We start from the raw sequence: 24,881 nt of genomic DNA on the forward strand, positions 1-24,881 counted from the left end.
CTGTACCGGATAGAATATGAACTGCTCAGCTATGCTCCGTAGCTCTACTGTCACTAACAGATTATTATTCAGTTCAGGAGACAGTTTTCTGCTCCTGGAGCAGAAGGAAGAACTCAGCGTTGCTTTACCACTGTGTCAAATACTGGAATGGGCAGAGGCTGCAGAAGAACGACAGCCATGCAACCATGAGAAGCCACCAGTCCTTCCTCTTTTTCCAAACACTGAACAGAACCACGTGGAGACACAGACTCCTTCCCCCACCACACGCACACACACACACACTGCAGAGTGGGGCTGGGCACTTCAGCGGCTCTAGGAAATGCATTGGCATATGCTCAGTATCAAAGAGTCAGCCACAAAGCTTAACAGTCAGAGACAGCACTTCCTGCCCTCTGGGCAAGATCTGGGTATCTTATTCCAATCCAGCATTAGATGACTTGGCCTCAGTCATTGATTTCTTGGCAGCACTGGAGCACGGCTCTTGACTCTTGAGAGAACTCCAGCTGCCACATCACTTGTGAGGATCACATAGGCTGCAATGAGCATATCAAATACTTCTTTTAATTTTATTTCTTCCCATGGAATATACAGTCAACAAGGTTACAGTCCTCATTTTCGGAGTAATTAATCTTGTGTTCATTTCATCTAATTTTCAGCACTTAACTGAGATGGTTAGATCTATGTGCCTTCTGTATTCAGTGGTGAGAGAAAGAACCACTGTCAGAGCCATTCAATCAACCACAAGCTTCATGAAGTAAGAATCAAGATCTTTATGCACAACGTAACTTTCTACTATAGGACTTTCATCACAGCTGATAAAAGACAAACCTTTCTTTCCTCTACTCTGCCCTGGTGAGGCTGCATCTGGAATATTGTGTCCAGTTCTGGGCCCCTCAGTTCAAGAAGGACAGGGAACTGCTAGAGAGAGTCCAGCGCAGAGCCACAAAGATGATTAAGGGAGTGGAACATCTCCCTTATGAGGAGAGGCTGAGGGAGCTGGGTCTCTTTAGCTTGGAGAAGAGGAGACTGAGGGGTGACCTCATTAATGTTTATAAATATGTAAAGGGCAAGGGTCATGAGGATGGAGCCAGGCTCTTCTCAGTGACATCCATTGACAGGACAAGGGGCAATGGGTGCAAGCTGGAACACAGGAGGTTCCACAGAAATATGAGGAAAAACTTCTTTACGGTGAGGGTGACCGAACACTGGAACAGGCTGCCCAGAGAGGTTGTGGAGTCTCCTTCTCTGGAGACATTCAAAACCCGCCTGGACGCATTCCTGTGTGATATGGTCTAGGCAATCCTGCTCCGGCAGGGCGATTGGACTAGATGATCTTTCGAGGTCCCTTCCAATCCCTAACATTCTGTGATTCTGTGAAGGCTCTGAATCAAAATCCCACAAGATCATCACATACATCTCCATCTTTCCATCCAACAGTAAGGCTCCTTAATTGAATGTACCTTCCTCAAGACAAGTATAACCTATTACAAATCCTGTCTATTACTGGTTTGGAGAGATGTAGGCATCTCTCTCATGTAGTGATGCTTGGATGGGAACAATACAACTGAGGCAGGTAAGTCTCTCTAAGACCAGCGTAGGATGTTGACAAGGTATACATTAACATATGTCATTAGAGTTCACCAACAGCTACGCAAAAAGTAACTGGAATCAATCACTTCATTTAACTCTCTACATCGTTTGCCTGCTTTCTTTTCAAGACACGGAGACCCAGGAGACCAGGGGTCAGAGGAAATGAAGTAATGCACAAGATCAGATCCAAGACTCATATTTTAGAGCCAGTCCTAGATTGGACAAAATGGGAATCCCTGAGGGGCAAACTCCTTCTAAAAATACACAAGAGCCCTTCCCTCCAAGCTCTTCTCTTTATATATATGCCTGCATTCTGCTCAGATTTACATTAAGGAATTAATAAATGTAAGTTACACATTTATGGCTGTAATACACTCCTAAGGATTACGCTTTTTCTCACATCTGAAGAGCAGAACAAATGCAAAGGCAAACATTACCCTGATGTATGCTTCATTATAGAACAGACTGCAGAAAAAATCAGTAATATGCAACATCTTGCAAAAAAAAGTGACAGCCTTCCCCTCCTCCCCTCATCTCAGTATTGCTTTTTTTCCTTCCCTTGCCCTCAGACTAATGACATTTGGCAATGTTGACGCTGTGCTGTGAGTGTTCTTCCACGCATATGCAACTGGTCAAGATAAGGTGAAGATGTCCAGAGATTCAGGTAAGATGCTGCTGTATTATGCTGTAAATTCAGAGATACAGAAAACTGATGTGCGTAAAGGAAGCAAACCCCTCACACAGGATGAAACTTATTTGTCTGAATTTGGGTTTCTTTTCTCTTCCACATTGTGAGTAAAGGTTTTAACCATACAGCTTTACTTTTAAATAAAATGCATAAATGACTCACAAACAGCTGGCCTAGTTAACACTACTATGTAAACATCTGTTCACATTCATTCATGCAAATAAGTACATCAGCTAGCAAGTCTCTTAGTCTCAGATTAGTCTTTATCAAGTCCTCCCAGAAACCACTGGGGTGGAGGCCAATGACTGTGTGAAGGGGAAGGAAAGGGAATTCTTAAGCTTTTTTTTTGAGAATTGATCCTTGGAGAAAAGACGGATGATGGAGAATACTAAAAAACTCAACTCCCATGCTTTCTATTTTTCAGTATGTTTGCTTTAATGGAAGTTTTCTTTCCTGTATCTTTGTGGTGGTTTCCTACTCCATCATGTATTTTAGCAGTTTGTTATATAAATAGACATTGTGTCAAATTTTTATTCCCCTTTATTCAAACCATCTTTTGAAAGTGCCAGGGATCCCAGGCCTGCTCCTGCTGAACTAAATGGGATTCTTGACATTGACGTGAATGGAAACAGGACTAGGCTGGCTGTACGCCTCATTAGATATGCAGTTCTATAGCACCCTCTAAAATTCTGCTGAACTCTCCCTTTCAAGCAAATAAAGCAGGTAAACTCAAAGGCCATGAAATGTCACTATTACATTTCAACACTTAAATTGAGGTACCTGATGAATTAGCCATCTTCTTGCCAGGCATCTTAGAAAACTGCAGACCCCGAGGGATTTCCCCTGGCCGTTACCACTTATTGCAAAGTCAAAGAGAGAAAGCTAAGGTTATTGTTTTGCCTGTGGAATCAAAATATGCTGAGCATGTTATTCCCCAGACTTACAGGTTTATTGCATTTCTAATTCACACCTAAGGTCACCATATGTCAAGCGAGTATGCATTCTACTACCATGGCTGCTGTCATCATTTTAGCTCTAATGTTAAATAGTCCTAGATTGGAACAATACTGTCTTAGAAACAGTGCAATTTAGTGCTTATAGCAGAAGACTGGTCTTTTGATTAAAGATGGAAAATTAAATGTTCTGGTTCCACCTTTGGGTTTTTCAGATTCTCCAAAACCATACAAGTTAGTCAATCACTCTGGACCTTTGTTTTCACACCAGAAAACCAAAGAACTAAAAGCTCTGAATAAACAAAATAAACAAAGCTAGTACAGCAACAACTGTCTTCTCTATTGAGAAAGGTTAATAAATGAATCAATCTTTTGATCAAATTTCATTCAGCATTTAAAACTACAAGATGAGGTTTGAAATCAGTTTCTTGTGGTCTGATACCATTATGCCTTGAGGACAATGGTTCCCTCTGCATAATGCATTAATGGGAATTTGACCACACAATTGTCATTTCTTGTCATTTAAATAGACTTACAGTTAAGCAGCCATAATTGTCCTTTGGGTGTTGTCTTAAATACATTAAAAAAGAAATTGAATGGTTTCATGACATTATAGCTGGGACACTTTTTCAAAGCTAATTTCTATGTCTGTGAATTATTCATAATACACTTCAAACAGAGTCTTCTGGATAAGGTAATTGACCTTGTCTGCATGAAGCACCTACTACCTTGCCTTGGGATAATTAAATCTATGATGTGGTCCATTATTTAAAGGTAATGTCTTTTCATTAGGTTAGGCAATATATTATCACTCAACTAGTCACCTAATTCTGCATTTAGTGCATTCATGTTTTCACTGTTTTGTCATGGGTTACATTCATCATAGCAATATCTCATATTAAGTAACATTGTATTACAGTAAGACAACATTCTCTTGATAAATGGAAGCAGGACTTTGAGGACTAACATTTCAAGTTTTACCTCTGTATTTGCAACCTCAGTTGTTTGTGCTTGTTTTTTTTTCTGTGGGTGAAAGCAATGAAGTGTGTCTATCCAGTAAAAACTAGTGTCAAGTCAAAACTCAGGTACAACTAATGTATCAGGTGGCAGTAGCTATATAAATTCACATACTGTTCAGTGGAAACACTTATGTGCTGTTGAAAAGTATGTTAAAATACATGTATTGAACTCCATGATCTAAAATAGCTCAGGTACTTCTACACAGTTTTATTTTGCTGTGTATAGAAACCCTTGGTTGGCCTGCCATCCAAGGATGCAATTAGCAATGCTGGCTGTTGCCCAGGCTAGCTCTGAACCATTTCAGCCTTCCCTGTAACCAGTTACTAGGACTCAATTCCCCACTACATATTCCCTCAAAAGATGTTGCTCAGTGAAGACCAAAGTAACCGATTTTTTTTTTGCATATGCATGGAGTGAAAACTTCTGAGAGAAAAAGCTAAGCAGTTGAGCACCCAACTCTCTCCTGTGCTATAACTACTTCGAACCACTTTAGCAGAATAAAGCAGTTCTGAATCTATTTTAGTTAGTCACTGAAAAAGTCCTTCTGCATGGGTAAGCTCTTGAGTGGCACAGCGGTCTGAAGAAGCTCCTGCATCAATCCCTTTCCTGGCTCTGAAAAATGGGCAGAGACGGTATTCTAATTTATATTGCACTGCTCCAGTAACCAGACTTAAAGATGCTTCTCCACCCACCTCTACTTCAGTTGTGCAGGGTATACCTGTCTATTCTGTTATAGGAACACAGTATTGGCTTTTTCAGTCTATCAGTGCTGAAGTGTTTAGACTCTGATTGCAAATACTGCATTAACAAGCTATAGATGAACTTGTTAGCTTCTCTACGTATCTGAATTTTTACAGTGTGTCTGTGTTTTATGGTTTGTTTTACACTAAAGTGGAATTTAAGGAGTTAATCCACCATCTTACTTGCCTAAATCAGTATAAATACACTGAATCCAATGGAACTGATCCTGCATATCTTCAAGTTTTTTCTTTTTTTAGTTGAATCATTGGATATTGTAGTAGCTTCTCTCAAGCTGTCCATTAATATAATGTTATGATTATCTTAGCTATTCAAAGATTTTTAATCATGTTATACAAACACAGTTCAGCCTATGAATTGTTTATCTTGATTAGATATTGTTTGAGTGTTCACTTAAAATTATGAAGCGTTGTTTTAGAGCAGAAATAAAAGGCAAGGGCATCAAAAAGACTTCAAGGTGTTAGACTGAACATTTACTCTGAAGACCTTTGGCTGAATTCCTATTTGCATGAATATTCAAGAACTATCTGTTCATGCATCAGAAACATTTCTGCAAACATAAAAATCTCAGTGTTGTGGTCTAGAATAATATACAAAAGGATTATGAAAATTATGGAAGTGAAATTGAAATGAAATTCCAGTAGGATAGGAAAAAAATAGCTGCCATTTATCATTTTCCATCAGCTAAAACAAACTAGCCAAGGAAAGTGTTGTTCTAACAAAGATTACCTACAACTGGCCTGTCTGCTAAATCATATTTCATAACGGTCGAATGCTTTCCATTGTGTAACCACAGTTGTGTACTATACATTGATAGCTCCTGCCACTGTAATATGATTATGTTTACCCATTAGTTTCTGCTTTTGTGCCACAATCCAGCAACTGTGATATTACAATGGTTCTAATGGTCTGTTTCATTTTGTTCATTTACCTATTAATTTTGGCAATAGCATATTTCATGGAACATAAACTTCATCCTCTGAAAACATGACAACCTGTAGTACAATATGGTCAGACAGATTCTGGAGCTTTGTATGAAAGTAAAATGAATTTTCCAGAGTGGCATTTTGGAAAGAACATACCTCCCTCTGGAGGCATTGGTTGTGCCTAAGGTGATTACTTCAGCAGTAATAGGATGTAATTATTCACTAAATAAAATTCTGCCCCTATTAAGTAGGTACTTCTAATGTTCTGCAGATTGACTGGTGGCCCTAGCAAGTCTCACAGAGGCAGTAAACAAAATGCAACACAATCTCTTTGTCTGAATCCAGAACATAAATGTGCACTAGGAATGAAGTGACCTAGAAAGCTGGCACTGCTTTGAACCTAGAGGCTCTGGGAAACAGGAACCCAAACCAGAACCTGAAAAATGCTCATTGCCAGGAGGACCTTCCCCAGTTCAGCAATAGATATTAAAGTGGCAAAACAAATGGACCAAACTGACTTTTCATAGCCAGAGAAAAAGCCAAAGAGAGCTGAAACAGAGCCTACTTCAGGAGAAGACAACTTGTCCTAGAATCCACCCTCTGCTATTATGTTAGCAATCAGTCATGAAGATCTCTCTCTGAGGAACAGCCCCTAAAGTTGTGTCACACACCAAAACAGTTTCATCTGGATAAAACCTGAGAGCTTGAAATCATGGTGATAATGGGAGCTAAACAAATGCTAATGTACAGAAAAGCCTTTAGCTCAATGGGGAGAAGTGTAACCAACACTAACTTGTCTTGCACCCAGCCTGACAATGGTCCATCTACCCCAAGAAGTTAATTACAGTCAACCTCCACTCTTCTTTTCCTCCTAACCTATCTGCACATATCTACATATATATGCAAACACATACTTTCCCAAAAAGAGAGCACTCTATCTATATCAATGGATAATTTTATGGACTGTATTGACCATTTGAATCAGCAACTAAAAGAAGAGTTAGCATGTAAAAAAAACATATCACGTAATTGATGTTAGTTTTTCTTCAGAACAACTTTTCAGATCTCTGCTCATTTTTTAAAACATTCCATGATAGGCTTGGACTTCATCAGTAAAACAAACCTGTCAGACTTGAATTAGGTAATACAAAATTGAGAAAAAGAACAGCCAGGAATTGTTGTCATATTTTCTTTCCTGCCAAACAAGTGCCACTACCAACATCTTGATCACATTGAATGAGACAGTCTGAACAAAAAGAAAAATAGAAAATGGCTACTGATTGCAGACTAAGCTGCTGGAAGCACTTTTAATGCATTATTAATGTTAATATATTGGAATCACTACAAGTTGTAAATTAGACATGTAATTTTAAACTTTTTTGGCAAACCAAAGATATAGGAAAAGGGGGACATGGAAGTAAGAATCCTGGATAAAGTAGTAGGCAGCACATGAAGCAGACAGGCACTGAATCTAGCACAGCAGCGTGTGTCCAAAGATGTATGAAAGACCGATGGCTACTGATGAAGTTCAGCTGAGTTTAGGATGTACACCTGGGTTAAGTTTTTGTTCCTATGCTGAGGAGGAGACAGACATTTGTGTATCTGGCATGGTGAGAAAATATGTGCATTTGCATCTCATTTTAGCCCAAATTAAGATTTCCTTCTAGCACTGGGACACCTGGAGTCAGCAGAAACTGTATGGTACTCTCTGAACTCTATTGATTCTAGTGGGCTTTAGATATTAATCTCTACCTGATTTTCTAGGAAAATGAGACATATTGGAACACGCTATGTGAATGTTTGGGCACACATGTGCCCATTGTTCAAGTAACTCATGAACCCACTGGCCAATTTGAAGTACATTTGACTGAGAAATATGTTCCTCCAGGTTTCACATACTGCCTAAACAGGAAACAGAGATCCTCCTAGTACCCAACCTAAGAAAAGGTTACAATATGTTTCAATCCCCAGTAGCTATCAGACAATCCATACAGAAGCTCAACACTAAAGTACAAAACCATAGGGAAAAAAAGCATCATTTGTTACTCCACCATTCATTGAACTAGTGTTTTAGCAAAATAAACAAAGAAACAATGCTCTAAACTGCCAAAAATCAGTAGCACCGATAAAAATAACCCAAACTGTACAGTTGGAAGAGATGCTGTTCACTAGGCAGAAGCATGAGAACATACAATGTTTAATCAGTTTGATCAGTTCCTATTTAGAAAGATATCTAAAGTAAGTTGAAATATCACCGTCAGTTGCATATCTCTCTGGAAGAACTTGGGCATCTGCTTTGGGCTGAATACATAACTTTAAGACAGCCACAATAAGACTACATGGATGCCTTCCTAGAAATGTAGGCCTGCTTTCAATTGCTCTAATAGGGGTAATTTCCAAAACCAAGGGCACTGTTTCTTAATCACAGGGAGTCCCTTCTTGCCCTTTACAAAGGATATCATACAACTACACCATGTACTACAATAACAGGTATGACCAGGCAACAGGTAGAATAGTTGTAATGGTCTGTCTAATTAGTGTGAGTAAGAATAGCCACCTATCAATGGTGGGATGTATTCTAGCATTGAATCGGCATTACTGGACACAGACTCTGAACACCAGATTATGAATCCTTGCTCGCTGCATCTGGCTGTGTTCAGACCCATACCTAGATTCAAGCCATCATGGCTATTCTAACACTTTCTGAATGCATTGCACTCATTCTCAGGTGAGCTTATCTTTCCTCAAAACATCTATGAACAAGAAAGACAGGGCTGTCCATATGGAATCCGAGTGTCTGATAAAGGAAAGTAGGCTTGGGGTTCTCACACTACTCCCTTTACAATCAACCACTGCCGCAAAGCAAAATCCGAACACTGCCTGGGAGATGAAGAGGAAGATATTTAGAAGCTTGAATGATGCTTCAGACTGATGATACTATTCCTGAGCTACAGTACAGAATCACAGCTTTCTCGCTTTACCTGGCTGAATATACCAAACATCCCATTGTACCCCATCTGAAAACACCATTACCTCCCTTGTAATTTGGTAGGTGCATAAAAATACACAGAATCATGCATTGCTTGCTAAATCACCATAGCTGTGTTAATCAGTTCACTAGAAAAAACAAATGTACCTCTAAGGGATGACATGTTCATTGTTCCACTAGCAGCACAAGGGCAAGGCACAAGAGGCACCTACATAAACTTCACACTTGGAGTGCCAAACTTCAGAAATGTTAACCTGGGAGGAAACACTCTTCTTATGGTTCTTTTTTGTGGCTACACAAACTTGGCCATTCGTTTTAGGGTGGTACTTTCAAATAGATCTAATGGCCCATATCAGTTTCAGATGAAACTGTCATCATCATCAGCCTGATGCCTCAATTTTCTTTTCTGCTAAACAAGGTAAGAAAACTACGTTTAGAGGAGGAATGCACAGATTACTCGGTTAACCTTTCTAAATGCTAATTAAAAAAAAAAAGTTTTCTTCTGGGACTTTTGAATTCTGCTCTTGAGAGCAAAGGAAGATAGCTCTTGATGTTGCTTTGAGTCCTGGACAGCTCAGGCAAGAACACAGCCCTTGGCTAAACCAGTCCCCATTAAAGTCTGAGCCTTCCTCCTATCAAAGGGGCTTGGAACAAATTCAGGCTCAAAAGCTTTTTCATTTTTGTTCTCAATCTTTCTGGCCCAGCAGATATGAAAAATCTTCTCTAAAGAAAGTTTTAAAAGGGTTATTTTCTTTCAGATCACCACATCTTTCTAGCTACTTGTCAAGTCTCAGTCAGATCTGATCTTCCCCAAATCAGTCTGGGTTGGGGGGAGGTAAATAGTTCTCAATTGCTTTTAGATATTTCTTGAGAGGGGAAGACGTACACAACTTTTTTCCCCAAAGGTCTGGAGACATTTTCTCCAAGCATGCTTGCTTACCCTCTATATTTTGGTTTTTGTTTTTGTTTTTTTAAAAAAGAGAGTAACAGACACTTAGAAGAGGTACTTTTATGCTTCCCTTAACACCAGATGGTTCACATAAGCAAAACATTGAACTAAATACTCTTAGGGAAGGCTCTTGTTCTGTTTCTCTTTGAACACCAAGCACAAAGTTACCTGAAAATATAGCCTTCAGCTGATCCACATTGTTTCCTTTCCCCCATCTCTGACTTCACACTTTCAAAACTAGAAAATACTTTTCCCATAGGCTATCTTCACACTGTAATGGGGGTAAAATTCCCAGAATTAAGATTCCCAAGCAATGAATCTGAGCCTAATCCAATCTATATATAGTAAAAACTTGACTCCTTTTTCCATATGTTTACATTTTCTTTTCTCCTAATTACACTATATAATTAAATTATGCCACTGTTAATTTCATGCATAACCTCTTAATACCTCTGTCTTCCTTGATAGGTCAGACCAATTAAAGCAAAAGCAAAGCATATGGGCTCTGTCCCATTCACTTGCTCTATTCCATCTGATTTTCAGGAAGTGTCTTGCTTTGCCTGTACTTTTTTCCACAGATCAAAACCAGCAGTCAAATGAACCCAAAACACAGAAAACTCAGAGATTACAGCCCCAAATGCTTTGTTATCCTCAAAGATTATGTGAATAGAAATGTAAATTACTATTGCTTCACTCATGTGGCATCTTGGTAGAAGAGGTCAGCTGAGAACTCTTCCACCGCTATGATTTACATCTTCTGTTCTTCAGAATCAGAAAACATCGCTCTCAGCGCTGGCCCAAATTTGACAGAGAAATTAGTTTAATGTCAGTAAGACAGTTTGAGTCTAATGGAGCCCAAGATGCTCAAAGCAGGACAGCAGAATGAAGCAGACAAATAGAAGTGTGATGAGAACACGCTCCCCGCTGTGGCTCTAATGAGGGAAAAGGCACACATTTCTGCTCAGGCAGCAGTACTGCTTTCTTTCTTGAATGGTGGACAGGTTGCTGTCATAGCTAATGACCCATTAATATAACAAGCCACAGATTAGCTGTTTGTTTCTCATTGCCTTTATTTATTTATTGTTAACAATATGCTGAGTCCTGAAATTAAAAAAGACTATCACTGCTCATGATTAAGGGGATGCTGGCTGGGATAGCCTGAAAAAATTGTGTAAGTCTTCCCTTCTTCGAACTGTCTGTATGAATAGCTTATATGACTGGGGCTCTCAAGTCAGAGGTATCATTAGGACATGTTTGATTCTGGCACATGTGTGTCTCATAAAACTATCCATTTCCAAACTCTTATTTGAGAGTTTGGAATACTGCAGTATTCCCTCAACTCAAGGTTTCTTTGTTACTGAACTATAAGCACTTATACCACTACATAGGTTTCACAGGTTGAGAAAAAGATATCATCAACTTTACTCCGAACCAGAAGTTCTTCAGGAACAAAAGTCCCAACCTAACATTACAGAGGTTAAGCAAACATCTTCCAGCATCAGTTCACAGCACTGACTTCCTCACAGCACCACCAATAACAGTTCACACAATGACTTGCAAATTCCAGGCTCAAAATGTATTGTCTAGGTTTACATTTCATTTACCTGTCCTGTGTGTCTTCATTAATTCCCCTGGTACAAGCTTCCTGTGTATTGGAAGAAGTACTTTCCATGTCAGTAAAACACAGTAGAACTATTCAGTTTGGACTGATGAATTTGTTTTCTAGGTAAACTGTAAAAGGACTCTTAAAAAGAAATAAATAATAGAAGTATAATTCCAGAATTGCTCCTTAGACTTAAAAAAAAAAAATAAAAAAATAAAAAAAAAAATCATTCAAGGGAGGAAAAAAAACCCACAACAAAAAAAACCAACAGAAATATCCAGGGACAGCAGAATTATGAAAGACATATTCCACAGAAGCTAACAGGAGTCACCCATACAAGCTCCTTCCTCACTACTCTATCAGTGCCCACTTCAAGAAATGTTTTCAACTTCACCTGACATAATGTATCTAAAGCAAACACAGGTAACGGTGCTCCAGTGTTCACCGGAGTAGTCCCAGAAGACTCATGCCCTTCTGGTGTCACTCCAGAAGTATACCAGGTAGCATTAAGCCTGTCCTCTCCTATAGCTGGGTTCAAGGAGGGAGCATGCCTTCCTCCCACTGGGCTAGAAGCCACCAATGTCTTTCCCATTGCTTGGCCTCTTGGTTGCATTGTGATCTCAGAGAGAAGCACAACAGGACTAGAGGAAATTCCTTCCTTGGCAGCTATAGTACACTTTACCTCACTGCCAGTCAGAAGGGATTGTACATGGCAAGGGAAGTAAAGGGTCAGTAATTGGGATAATGATATTTCCATTAATCACAGGTGCATGCATGCTAGATGCCAAGTTACCTCCCTCACACAGAAGTTTTTTTTATTCTGCTTAGACCATCTGCATTTTAATGAGCTGCACACTGTTAACAATATAGCATCTTTAGAAATGGCCTCTAAATCTCTCCCTACAAATAAGGGGGCATGTTGTATTACTAGGGAAAGCTCTGTTCAAAAGTCTCTAAATATAGCACAATTTACCTAAAATTGTGCTTGTGAGCAGCTGTCAGCACTGCCACTTTGGAGGGGAGAGACAAGGTATGGTGGTGGAAACACAGATGGCAAGTCAATCATTCTCAAGAAAGGGACCCTAATTACCCAAGAATAACTACAACATACAATCTACACCTGCCATCTATCCACCACTCCCTTCAATATGAACCACTTTTTGAGGGCAGACTGCCCTGTTCTATGTTATTTTGTGCAGTGACAAATAGTCTCCTGGTAATGCAATAACCATTTAAAGTACCTGGAATGATAAAATGGAAATTATACTTGAAAGGCATAAAATAATAGTGAGCAAAACCCCAGTGGTAAATGACTGCTTGTTATGGGTCAATTTATATCACTTCATGGTATATCTGTAAAAAAACTTCATCAGAACCCATGTTTCACGCTCCTTTCTCCATAGAGATTTACACTGCTCTAAAAAGTGGTGTCCTCATTATATGAAACCTTGGTGCAAACCACACCTCAAATACTGTGAGTGACTTCTGGTGAAAAAAAATACTAGAGCTAGTGAAGGTCCAAGAGCAGCAACTAAAAGCATTGATGAGTGCAGAACTGTGATTCACTGCATCCTGCAATACCAGAACTCAGTGTGCCAAGTAAAACGTTAGTTTAAAACACATTAGAAAAAGGTGGTTCTGTACACAGCAAGCAGGGAACTCCTGGAACTTGCTTTCCTAGGAGGCTGCAGAAGCAGACAATATAATAAAGTTCAAAAAGTGGTTAGACAAATTTATGAACACCAGATCCACAATGGATACTAAAAGGGACTGGCAATGGCATAAACTCTAATGCCCTTAAGAGAGCAACTGTGGGTGATAGGAACATACTGAGGGATGTGCTGAAGACATCCAGACTTGTGTACTCACCCTAAGCTGCATTTCTCCATCAACCACTATTGGAGGCAGGACCCTGCAGTACATTTCTTATCATCTTATGCTCTAACACCACTGGAGAGCTCATCTGGAACTAAAGAGGGAGCCTGCACAGATGAAGAGCTCTAGCAACATACAGGGCATAGATAAAACACCACTGAACTGTCTCAGCAGCAGAATTAAGTGTAAACTAAAGTCTAAATTCAGAAATTAGGACACCTTCCCTGCTGTGAGGTAGCACTGCATCTTTCCCTCCAATAATAGAGGTACAAAATGCAAATGCAGTGGTTCACAGGTGAGGGCAAATAGCTCACTGGCATAAGGTGTCACAGACCTGGAGATGGCACATGGTGCAGCTTAGCACCAAGATACAGGTCTAGCTGTGAGGCAGAGGGGAGAAGAGGAGGTGGAAACCTGGGTGCAAGTCATATAATACTGGGACTTGACAGATCTTAAGAGGGACAGGCAGAAAGCTCAGGGAAAGAAAAAGAAAGGGAAAGAAAGGGAAAGAAAGCGTTTGACACAGTCTCCCACAGCATCCTCGCAGCTAAACTGAAGAAGTGTGGTCTGGATGATCGGATAGTGAGGTGGATTGTGAACTGGCTGAAGGAAAGAAGCCAGAGAGTGGTGGTCAATGGGACAGAGTCCACTTGGAGGCCTGTGTCTAGAGGAGTCCCTCAAGGGTCGGTACCGGGACCAGTACTATTCAATATATTCATTAATGACTTGGATGAGGGAATAGAGTGCACTGTCAGCAAGTTCACTGACGACACTAAACTGGGAGGAGTGGCTGACACACCAGAAGGCTGCGCAGCCATTCAGAGAGACTTAGACAGGCTGGAGAGTTGGGCGGGGAGAAATTGAATGAAATATAACAAGGGCAAGTGTAGAGTCCTGCATCTGGGCAAGAACAACCCCATGTACCAGTACAAGTTGGGGGCAGAGCTGTTGGAGAGCAGCGTAGGGGAAAGGGACCTGGGGGTCCTAGTGGACAGCAGGATGACCATGAGCCAGCAGTGTGCCCTTGTGGCCAAGAAGGCCAATGGCATCTTGGGGTGTATTAGAAGGGGTGTGGTCAGCAGGTCAAGAGAGGTTCTCCTCCCCCTCTACTCTGCCCTGGTGAGGCTGCATCTGGAATATTGTGTCCAGTTCTGGGCACCTCAGTTCAAGAAGGACAGGGAACTGCTAGAGAGAGTCCAGCGCAGAGCCACAAAGATGATTAAGGGAGTTGAACATCTCCCTTATGAGGAGAGGCTGAGGGAGCTGGGTCTCTCTAGCTTAGAGAAGAGGAGACTGAGGGGTGACCTCATTCATGTTTATAAATATGTAAAGGGCAAGTGTCATGAGGATGGAGCCAGGCTCTTCTCAGTGACATCCCTTGACAGGACAAGGGGCAATGGGTGCAAGCTGGAACAGAGGAGGTTCCACTTAAATATGAGGAAAAACTTCTTTACGGTGAGGGTGACTGAACACTGGAACAGGCTGCCCAGAGAGGTTGTGGAGTCTCCTTCTCTGGAGACATTCAAAACCCGCCTGGACGTGTTCCTGTGTGACACGATCTAGGTAATCCTGCTCCGGCAGGGGGATTGGACTAGATGATCTTTCGAGGTCCCTTCCAATTCCTAACATTCTGTGATTCTGTGGAAGAGGTGCGTAGTTTAGGATGGATATTTGAAATCAAAGCTTAAAGTGACTTGGTGTGAGAATTCTACCGGAAAGAGAAAAATAAGGAAGAATGCAGGAAAAAAAGGCCACCTAAAGACATTCCTATTTCTTTGATTTTGCTCTAGGACTGATCTTTTCTCAGTCCCTGCCTACACAAATACACTATAAACTTGACAGACTGTCAGCCAAGTATTGTAAGGTAAGCTATCCTGCCACTGATACAGCCATCACTGTGTTAAATTCTTGATATACTGATGTGAGGCAGCTTCCCAAACGTTAAGCCTTTGAGTACACCCACTGCTTCTAGAGAACTGAGCAAATTCAGTCAGAGCTGAGGGTTTGTTCAGTTAATAAAGTGCTTTCATACCTTCAAACATCTTGTATGCACACATGCATCTATCCTTGTACTCCACAAAGAAAGGAAATCAGAGCCCCAGGGACCTAAATTTCTTTTCAGATCCCGTGAATACAGACAGCACATTTAGAGGCAGCCCAAGCTTCCTGCCCACTCCCCTCCTCTCCTGCTAGCTTGTCTCCGTCTGTGCTTCTAAGGATGAGGTGGTGGTAAAATCCACAACCTTTTGCTAAGAGTGTGGATGGCTTTCCTAATTGATGCCAACTGTCAGATTTGCTCCAGTTATGTGCGTGTCTCTCCAACAGACATGGAGAAGTCACAAGAGACTGGCAATTATTGGTCATAAATTATGTTTCATTTGCCAGCACCATAAGAAAGTCAGCTAATTCCTTTGGTGAACAGACATCTGTTCTGATGTTCACAAACCTGAAAATCTATCTGATGTCAGAGATGTACAAAAAAGCAGTTCAGGGCAATTTAATTTTAGTTTTCAAAGACATGCTTGCAGCTAAGCCGTAGTATGACAGTAAGAACTGATAAGGCTGTTCCAGGCAGCAGGAGGTGGAGATGAGTAAACTCCTTTGCCAACTGCCAGATTGCATGTCTGTCACATTGAAGATGTAAATCGAAGTAACTCAATGGGGAGACTATGCTGAATCACACCCACTGGGGATCTGCCTATGTCTTCAGGGCAAGAGGTAGTAGGAAGGGAGGAAAGACAAATTCCTTGATATAAACTAGAACAATTTTATGCAAGGCAGGAGCCTCCCTTGGTTTCTCTCTGAGGCAGTCCAGAGTGCCATGCTTGTCCCTTTGCCCAGGCACATGATGAGATATCCTAATCATGCCTTCCATCTCTCAGGAAAAAAAAGAACAAAGCCCAAAACAAGAGGAAGCTCAGAAATGGATTAAGTTCCTTGCAGGAAGGGGAACTTTTTTAGCTCTGTCAAGATCAGATATACCTCTGGGAGATGCCCTTCCATCAAGCATTCACCGCTGGGTTCGGTCCAGAGGTATTAATGAGTGGTGATATTCAGCAGGCTGGATTAGGTCACGTAATGTTTCCTGCTGGCCTCCAAACACAGCCTTGTCATCAATACATGTGCATTTTATACTGACTTCTGAAGGAAGACCTGAAGTGTGGTTCATTAACCGTAATTATGCATTATGATACCCTGGCAACAAAGAACACAGTGCTTCAGGCATCCAAGAGCCTAGGCCAAATCAAGAAACAAAACTCAAGAGTTCTGATTTTTGTTCTGCTGCTCTGGCCCCGAATCAAATTCCCTCCAGTCACTTCTGGGCATAAACAACACAGGTGAGAGTCTTCTGCAATGAGTCCAGCAAAACACCCCAGGCTTATTCGCACTTGTAGCTCATCTTCAAGTTTAGGAATGGAAATTGTTTAAATCTTAGAACTCTTCAAGATGCCTACACTGTTCAGCACCACTGGGTCTCTAGGCTCTTCTATAATATAGCAGCAGTTCACCTCAAAATGAGTATCAATTAATAGAGCTATTTAAGGCTTTGGGGAAAAAAATGCCTTTCTATCATTTCAAAACACTTAATACTCAGCTAAGAACAAATTGTTACCCATATCTTGTCATTTCAAGAACTCAAATTATTTATTCTTGAGCATGTTCCACATCTTGTCAAACTTACAGCCTTAGGCTACTGAGAAAGTTCAGGACGAAAAACTGAAATGTAATTAAAAAGAATACAAAAGGAAGAAAAAAGAGGAAAAAATGATGGTGTCTGCCACATGCACAGCACTGGATTATAATTTTTTTTCTGATTTATCACTTGGAGCTGTACTAAAGAGTTGAGTTGTGCAATTCTTGTGTGGTCAGCTGTCAGGACCACAGTGGCACTGTGGCAGCTGCAAGAGTGCAAGCTGAGCTGCTGGACACCATCCCTGCATCCTCTTCCTTGATGAGTCAGAGTCACAACTTTGGTCCTGGACAAGTGGAGAAGGAGTTGCCTGTCAGGAATCATCTTATCCAGTCTGCCAGCTGGTAGATAGCTTTAGCCCTGAAGCATGATAGTTTATACACTGTCGATTTACACAAGATTATCACTACTACATTTATTTTTTTTAAAGGAGAAATGCGTTTGGATCCTTAAGAATTGTCCCTAGCTTTATAGAGGCACCACATACAAGAGGTATCTCAAAATGCACTCATAGTGTACCTCTCTGCAAACACATGACCAAGTACCTCACAGAACTGTGTAAAAGTAAACACATGAAGACCTGCTCTAATATTGTGGCCTTCATCCTTTAAAAAAAATTCCATAAATAATCACTGTGTGATTTTATCTTCATAACATGTCAAGTGTGGTGTGGCATACAGAAGGCAGCAACACTGAAAGTATTTGTAAGACATTAGTTCCCCCTCTTTATGAGCAGTTATGCCAGCATTTAGTTTTCCCTTTATGCTTTACCCTGGATGCTGATATTAACATTTCATTCTTTGAAAAATGATTAGCAATACAAGAAGTTCTTGGCTGGTAAATTCTGATTGTAAGAAAAGACATAATTCACAGGTTTTAAAAACAGACTGACTGTAAGGCATCTGATTACTGGATCCATAAACATTGTTATAGTAACTTTGCTGAAACCAGGCAGGTTTTTGATACATCTCATTAGGCAATATATTTTTAACACAACAGGAACTCCCACTGCAAGTTCCCCTTAAGGCTTTCTGTGGGATTTCTAACTTACTAACAAAGTTAAGAGTTGCTAACAATGAAAGAATCACCAGGACCATACAGATATTACAAGTAACCAGATGAAACTTTGAAGACATTCAGAAGCCTGCCCTTAATATCATTCATCTCTCTGGATAAACAAACATAAAATCCTGACCCCAAGAGAGAGTCAAGTGGAAGGCAACCGTCTGGAAATTTGGTACCACAGAGAGATACAAACTGAGGAGACCCTCTGTTTTCTTGTTGCTGCTACTTTAACTCATGGCAAAGACTTATTCCTTCTACCTTGAGGGGAAAATTAGTTTTGTCCCAGAAACTGTACTACCAAGCACCTTAAATATCATATTCAGGGCTGTGGGACTCAGAAGAGGGTAAACCCCTCCTCTCCAGAAACATCATAAGTCTGGAGCAAGCTCCAATCTTTAATATACAATTAAAAACTGTAAATGAATAAACACATCCATTTACCATCAGCTAAATACAGCATTTCTGGTTTCTCAGTAGTACTTTCCATCGTAGAAGCTTTCAGAGCCTTTGTACATATAAACTTAAGAGTGGAAAGTCCCCTGCAGAGCTCTGACCCTCTTGCATCAGAGGACAGGCACTGCACAGTGGTATCCAAAAAGTAAACAATCTTTCACTCTATTCTGTATTGCTACTATTAATTTTGGGGTTTTTCTTCTCCTCAGTTGCAGGGCTCAGGTAACATTTGGGATCATGGCACTTACTCGGGGTATTCAGGAGACGTGACTTTTTGCAGTGGTAGGCTGCCTCCTGTTCGCAGTACTCTGCACTGTTTATCATGGCTTCAAGCTGCTCCGCGCTGCTGTTGTAGTTAAAGGACATGGTGTACGGCTTCTCTGGATCAGCTCCTTGCACTCTGGTTAGCCCTGTGTTGTTGTGCTGCACTGCAGTCCAGATCTTATCTCCTGTTAAATGAAAAAGGATTGAACGGGAAGTTAACAGCAAAAAACTTGCAACAAGAAGGGAACAAAAATCCAATTGAAATCTAATGTTTTACTGCATTGAAGAGAGCATCAGCAGGACCCTGGGCTCTGAAATGGTCACTCTGTGATGAAGACCTATTACAGGTCAGTGTAGCCCACACAGATGTTTCTCCCTGAACCAGCTCAAGCAAAAACTATAGAGCCTGCTGAGCAGGAGAGAAAGCTTCCCAGGAACCACAGGAGATCTTCAGCATCTTATATTGTTGGGCATTTGAAGAAAATTAGATACCTTTCAGCTGGCTCTGGCCTTGAGAGAAAAGACATAATAATATGGCTCATAGAGGTAACACTCATCTTTTGCAAACATAGCTGTACCTGAGAGCACAACCCACGCTGTTATAACAATAAATGGTAGCGGAGAACTGTGGCTGATAAGCTTGCACAAACTCACCACAAACAGAAACCACAAACTCTTGCCAGAAAGCTAAAACTGAGAGTACGTTCTTACCGCCCAGTTGGAAGTCAGACCACTCAGTTTACTCAGTTCTCAGATTTTTCTACATATAAGTTGAGTGATGCTCTGCTTGGTTGATGGCACAGAACAACATATGACTTCGCATCTGTAGTTAACTGTAAATGTTGATGCTTTTCCATGCTGGGAAGCCCATTCTCATCTCCTTCATTGGATTTACTGGCAGAGCAAGGGATTTCATAGATGACAGAAAGCAGAATCTAGGCTTAAGCACAATCTGCACTGTAACAACCCAGCTCATGACCAGCATTGGAGTTGGCATGATAAAGAGAATATCGCAATTAGAAGCAATTAGCTTAGCAGGGAGGCTGCTTCCTGGCTGGTTCTGGTGAGATAGCAATGGGCAAGGTAACAAGGATAGCCTGAAAGGCCACTCTGCCGAGTTGACCCACAGTAAAAGGCAAACTCTTTAATGAGGATTCACAGGACTGAGCCCTGCACGTGTTCCATGATGCTATTAAGAGTTACATTCAGTAAATTCTCTCTTTATCAAAGACCCTGCTTGCCTACGGAGGATACAAGATACTGACAGGACAAAAATTTAAGGAAATAAATAAATAAATTTTAATCATTTGATCAGAGGAAGATTTCAGTATCACTTGCAGAAACGTATGAACAGTTACAGAAGAAGAGGCAAGATCTAGATGAGGTCTCTATTTTGTTACTCATGCTTTCAACAGGGAAATCCTGGATAACGCTGAACCGGATCCTTTCTAAACCAACCTTAAAAATTGTGCATTTAAGTACTCAGATGTCTTTACCAGATTACCTGGTCTGAGTTCATGCAGAGCATGAGCTTTCCAGTTACTCCCCAATACACTGACATGACGAGCCCAGTAGCTTCGTGGCCACTGCAAAGCATTGCAGTTGAAGTATTTTTCACTGAGCTACAATATCCCAGAGATTACTTCAACAGAAGTCTAACAGGTGTATAAAAATCTTATATGGACTCTCTGTGCAAAGACACTCCGATGATTTAATGGATTGCCATTATGGAGGCATTCAGATGACAGGCAAGTAACAACAACCATCTGGAGACTATTTAAAGAGGTCTGTTCCAAGACCTGGCTGCAAGTTATGGAGAAATTACTCTCCCAGTAATGTATGGCATTAACTGTAAGGACAGTTTACGCTCAGCAAACCATACATTCACTCACAATACTCATTATTTCTGTGATGGTAGACAGAAAGTTTTCTCATAGATCTGTATTCTGTGGTTCTTATTAAGTTCAGGATGCTGCTTGTGGATCCTTTGAGTTGGAGCTCAAAGAAACACTGCTGCAATGTGTAATACACAAAAGTTAGATTAAAATCACAAGAAACATTACGCATTTATTGCTTGTAAAACTTGCCCCAGTGATTGTAATCACAGTCAACACTGTAGCACAATACCCTGCACAGTCCTGCACATATATTGCTTCCAACACAATATAATTCAATGATCTCATAACACACATCTTGTACGTCTGAAAGTAGTGATTCTTATCAGCCACAGTCTCTGTTTTTTCTTTTGTTCTCTCAAGGATTGATATGAACAGAGTGGATTTTTCAGAAGCAGTTGAGGGTGAGCTAACTTTCACTAAAGCTGGTAGAAGTTTAACCCCTGCCTTCACTGAAAAATCGACTAAGATGACAAACATGAAGTTGCTGATACTGTAAGCGAGATGTAAAACCAAGAAATGACAGAATGAACTGGTTGCTGAAATTTCAGAAGGGCAATTATGAGCTCCTCCCCCCACTGAGAATTATTAACATAATTTCGAGAAATTGCAATAAAATCAATGCTCACAACAGTGGCAACAGTGCTGCTCAGGAAGTATAACAGCCTAATGCTAGAGTTTCGGAGTGGTTAACACTACTGTGCTTTCCAGGCTGTGTACTTGTATGTCAGGAAAGGTGTTGTGTGTGTACCTGAAAAAAAAAGCATCAAGATCTTGTAATTTAGAAGCAACAAAGGATTACTAGGAAAAACTTATTAAAAGTAGCATAGCATAAAACAGTCTTCCCAAGAAGTGTTGGAAATGTAATTAATTGACATGTTTGAAATGAGGTTGGACAAGACATCGGCAAACATACTGTTAGCAACAAGCGCTAGTTAACAAGTGTGTTGGACAGACAATGTGACAAGTCTGCCTTTTATTTTCCTCTGTGATTGTTCATTAATTTTCAATGGTCTTGTTAGCATTATAGCGGCACTCAGTCATCCCTCTGAGATCTAAACTTTGACATTCAAGAACGGTTTTTCTCCACAGGATCTTTTAGAAACAAGAAGTTAACTGCAGATTTTCCATCCTCTAGTTTGCAAAGGGAAAGGAAAAACAAATTAAGTTTCTTTCTGTACTCAAAGTAATTGTGATTTAGAAAGTAGATTGGAAAAAAGAGTTAAAAAAAGTAATAGCAGAAGGGAAGAATTCCAGAGTTACATTTCAGATATTGCCTAATCTACACATGCCTGATCTGTTACACTTATTACTTTTGGAGATCAGATCTGTGCTTTGCTGGTCACTTCAAAGATTCCTTCTATGCTCCATCTTTGAAGTAAAAAAACCATATGCGTTTGGCTCACTGATCTAGTAAAAGGAAAGTCACAAGCACCAGCAAGCTTACCTTTGGGACGGCAAAAGCTACCGCCATGCAAAAGTTTCTTTTCTCTATGCACATTTGGTGTAGAAAGAGCACAGAGAAACACATCCTCTGCTACCTTTTTTATTTTTAACCAAAAAAAACCAAACCAAAACAAAAGAGGCTTTAAAAACTTGGAGTCTGAAAGGAAGTATTCAGATTAGAAGGGCAGCCCAACACACTGCAGATGCAAGACAATAGAGTTGGTGGCAACAGCGTTAGAGAAGGAAAAGGGACAGAGATGTATTCAACCATCTCTGCCGTGCCTCTTCCCGCTTCCCAGGGAAAGAACAAGTATTTCCATTTTAGAAAGAGGCATGTGAGGTGCAGAGGGGCTAGGTAACGTTCACAAAGTCACACACAACCTGCTAGAATAATAATGTTTACATTCACATCACAGTAAAAAAAAACAGAGAAAGTTTCTTCTTTCAAAAGGATACCCCTTTGTTTACATGCAGCAATGAACCTGAAAATGATTTAAACTGTAGTGTGCTTTGGACAGAGTAGGAGAGCCGATGCTGCTCCCTCCTGCATCTCAGCTGACTGACGGAGATGTAACTAAGAGCTGGAGGGCAGTAAATTCTTGAACCTTTCCAAGACAATAGCAAGACCATGTGCACCTGCTTCCGTAGATCAGAAAACCACACAAAAATAATCACAACCTTTCTTCTGAAGACCCTCACCATTCAGGTCAACTCGGGTTTTTTTCAAGCACCATTTTCTCCACCTCAAACCCGGCAGCATTTAGAAAGAGATCACACAATTTTCTCAAATTCACACGCACAAGTTTAGCTTGGGCTGCTCCCAGAATACAGCTGCCTGCCTCAGAATTAGGTCAAGGAATCATACCCTTACAACTCTATCAGCATGTACTCTGAAGCCTACTGACAACAATCTGGGAGCGTGCACTGCAGGCATGCTTCGGGACCTATGTAAGAAATGTAGCTGCAATCTGGACATGCACACAGATCGCTACAGCTAGAAAGCAGTGCAACAGCTGTCTGCAACTTAGCTCCATGACTTGCATATGCCTTTGCAGAAGCATACCTCTGCACGGATTACGCCTACGGCTTTTGAAAATGGGCTTCAAATACTGTTCCTATTTCACAATACAAGGATTGGGGATTTTTTTAAAAACAACTTTATTCTTTTTTTGGTTTGTTTTCATTATATTTTTAGGCAGCGACACTGTAGTCATAGATGCAAACCAAGTTAAGTGCCACTAGCTCCTTCTAGCCATTTCCATATCTAGAAACTGTTAAATCGGGCAAATAAGGCTCTCTTTTCCTTTATTTCAACAAAGAAGTTATAATTATCTTTTTACATCTGTCCATACTATATGTTTTTTCCTGTTTACTCAATTTAATGAGCTCTCTCCGCACTTGTGAATTTGCAATGAGAATGAAAAAGCTGTTCTCCACGCAAAGGTCACTGTTTATTTTTACCTTCTATTATTTCCCTTTATTATTTTATTATTTTCTCAGCCTGGTAAAATTTCAAAGTACACACAAGCTGAAAGTCATTCAAAACCCAGTACGAGAGTGCAGCCACATTTTCTACTGTATAACCCAGATTGGAAGGGACCTCGAAAGATCATCTAGTCCAATCCCCCTGCCGGGGCAGGATTGCCTAGACCATATCACACAGGAACGCGTCCAGGCGGGTTTTGAATGTCTCCAGAGAAGGAGACTCCACAACCTCTCTGGGCAGCCTGTTCCAGTGTTCGGTCACCCTCACCGTAAAGAAGTTTTTCCTCATATTTAAGTGGAACCTCCTGTGTTCCAGCTTGCACCCATTGCCCCTTGTCCTGTCAAGGGATGTCACTGAGAAGAGCCTGGCTCCATCCTCATGACACTTGCCCTTTACATATTTATAAACATGAATGAGGTCACCCCTCAGTCTCCTCTTCTCCAAGCTAAAGAGACCCAGCTCCCTCAGCCTCTCCTCATAAGGGAGATGTTCCACCCCCTTAGTCATCTTCGCAGCTCTGCGCTGGACTCTCTCTAGCAGTTCCCTGTCCTTCTTGAACTGAGGTGCCCAGAACTGGACACAATACTCCAGATGCGGCCTCACCAGGGCAGAGTAGAGGGGGAGGAGAACCTCTCTCGACCTGCTGACCACACCCCTTCTAATACACCCCAGGATGCCATTGGCCTTCTTGGCCACAAGTGCACACTGCTGGCTCATGGTCATCCTGCTGTCTCCTAAATGCTTGTTAAATTGTTCCATAATTCAAAGGTGACAATGGTTTAATTTCAGGGTAATGCTACAGCTTTATGACTTCACAGTTTTATTTAATGGTCCAGTTTACTAGGATATTATGCTGCCTGTATTTGGTCCTAGGAGATGTTTTTACAGCATGGGACTGCAATGCATTCAGCACATTTTAGACCCTCTGTTTAGCCTCACCCATAGTTCTATCATCTTGCTGGAAGCCTCCAAGTTGCTTTGACAGCACACAAATTAAATTGTGGGAAATTAGAGCAGCTGGAAAACTGGCTTTCAATGAGTTCTGTATTGTCTAATTCTCATTTTTATTCTTCAACTTGAAATATCTCTGTGGAGCATATTTCACCCATACAAACTGCATCACTCCTTGGTGATTTAGGAGGTTTGTCACAAAACAAGATTATTCAGACTGATTAAATTGCCAACAAGCCAAACATACGGTAAATGCTACATGAGAGAGAGAAAAATTG

General features: G+C 40.8%; 1 protein-coding gene across 1 annotated transcript in view; it reads right to left on the reverse strand.

The window, feature by feature from the left end:
• Positions 1-24,881, reverse strand: part of CNTNAP5 (contactin associated protein family member 5) — a 232,297-nt gene that overhangs the window by 69,546 nt on the left and 137,870 nt on the right. The window contains exon 13 of the mRNA XM_068408092.1: positions 18,810-19,010. Within this exon, the coding sequence (XP_068264193.1) occupies positions 18,810-19,010 (201 nt within the window). The remainder of the gene's footprint in view (positions 1-18,809; positions 19,011-24,881) is intronic.

This window comes from Nyctibius grandis, chromosome 9, assembly GCF_013368605.1.
Source record: "Nyctibius grandis isolate bNycGra1 chromosome 9, bNycGra1.pri, whole genome shotgun sequence".
Taxonomy (NCBI): domain Eukaryota; kingdom Metazoa; phylum Chordata; class Aves; order Nyctibiiformes; family Nyctibiidae; genus Nyctibius; species Nyctibius grandis.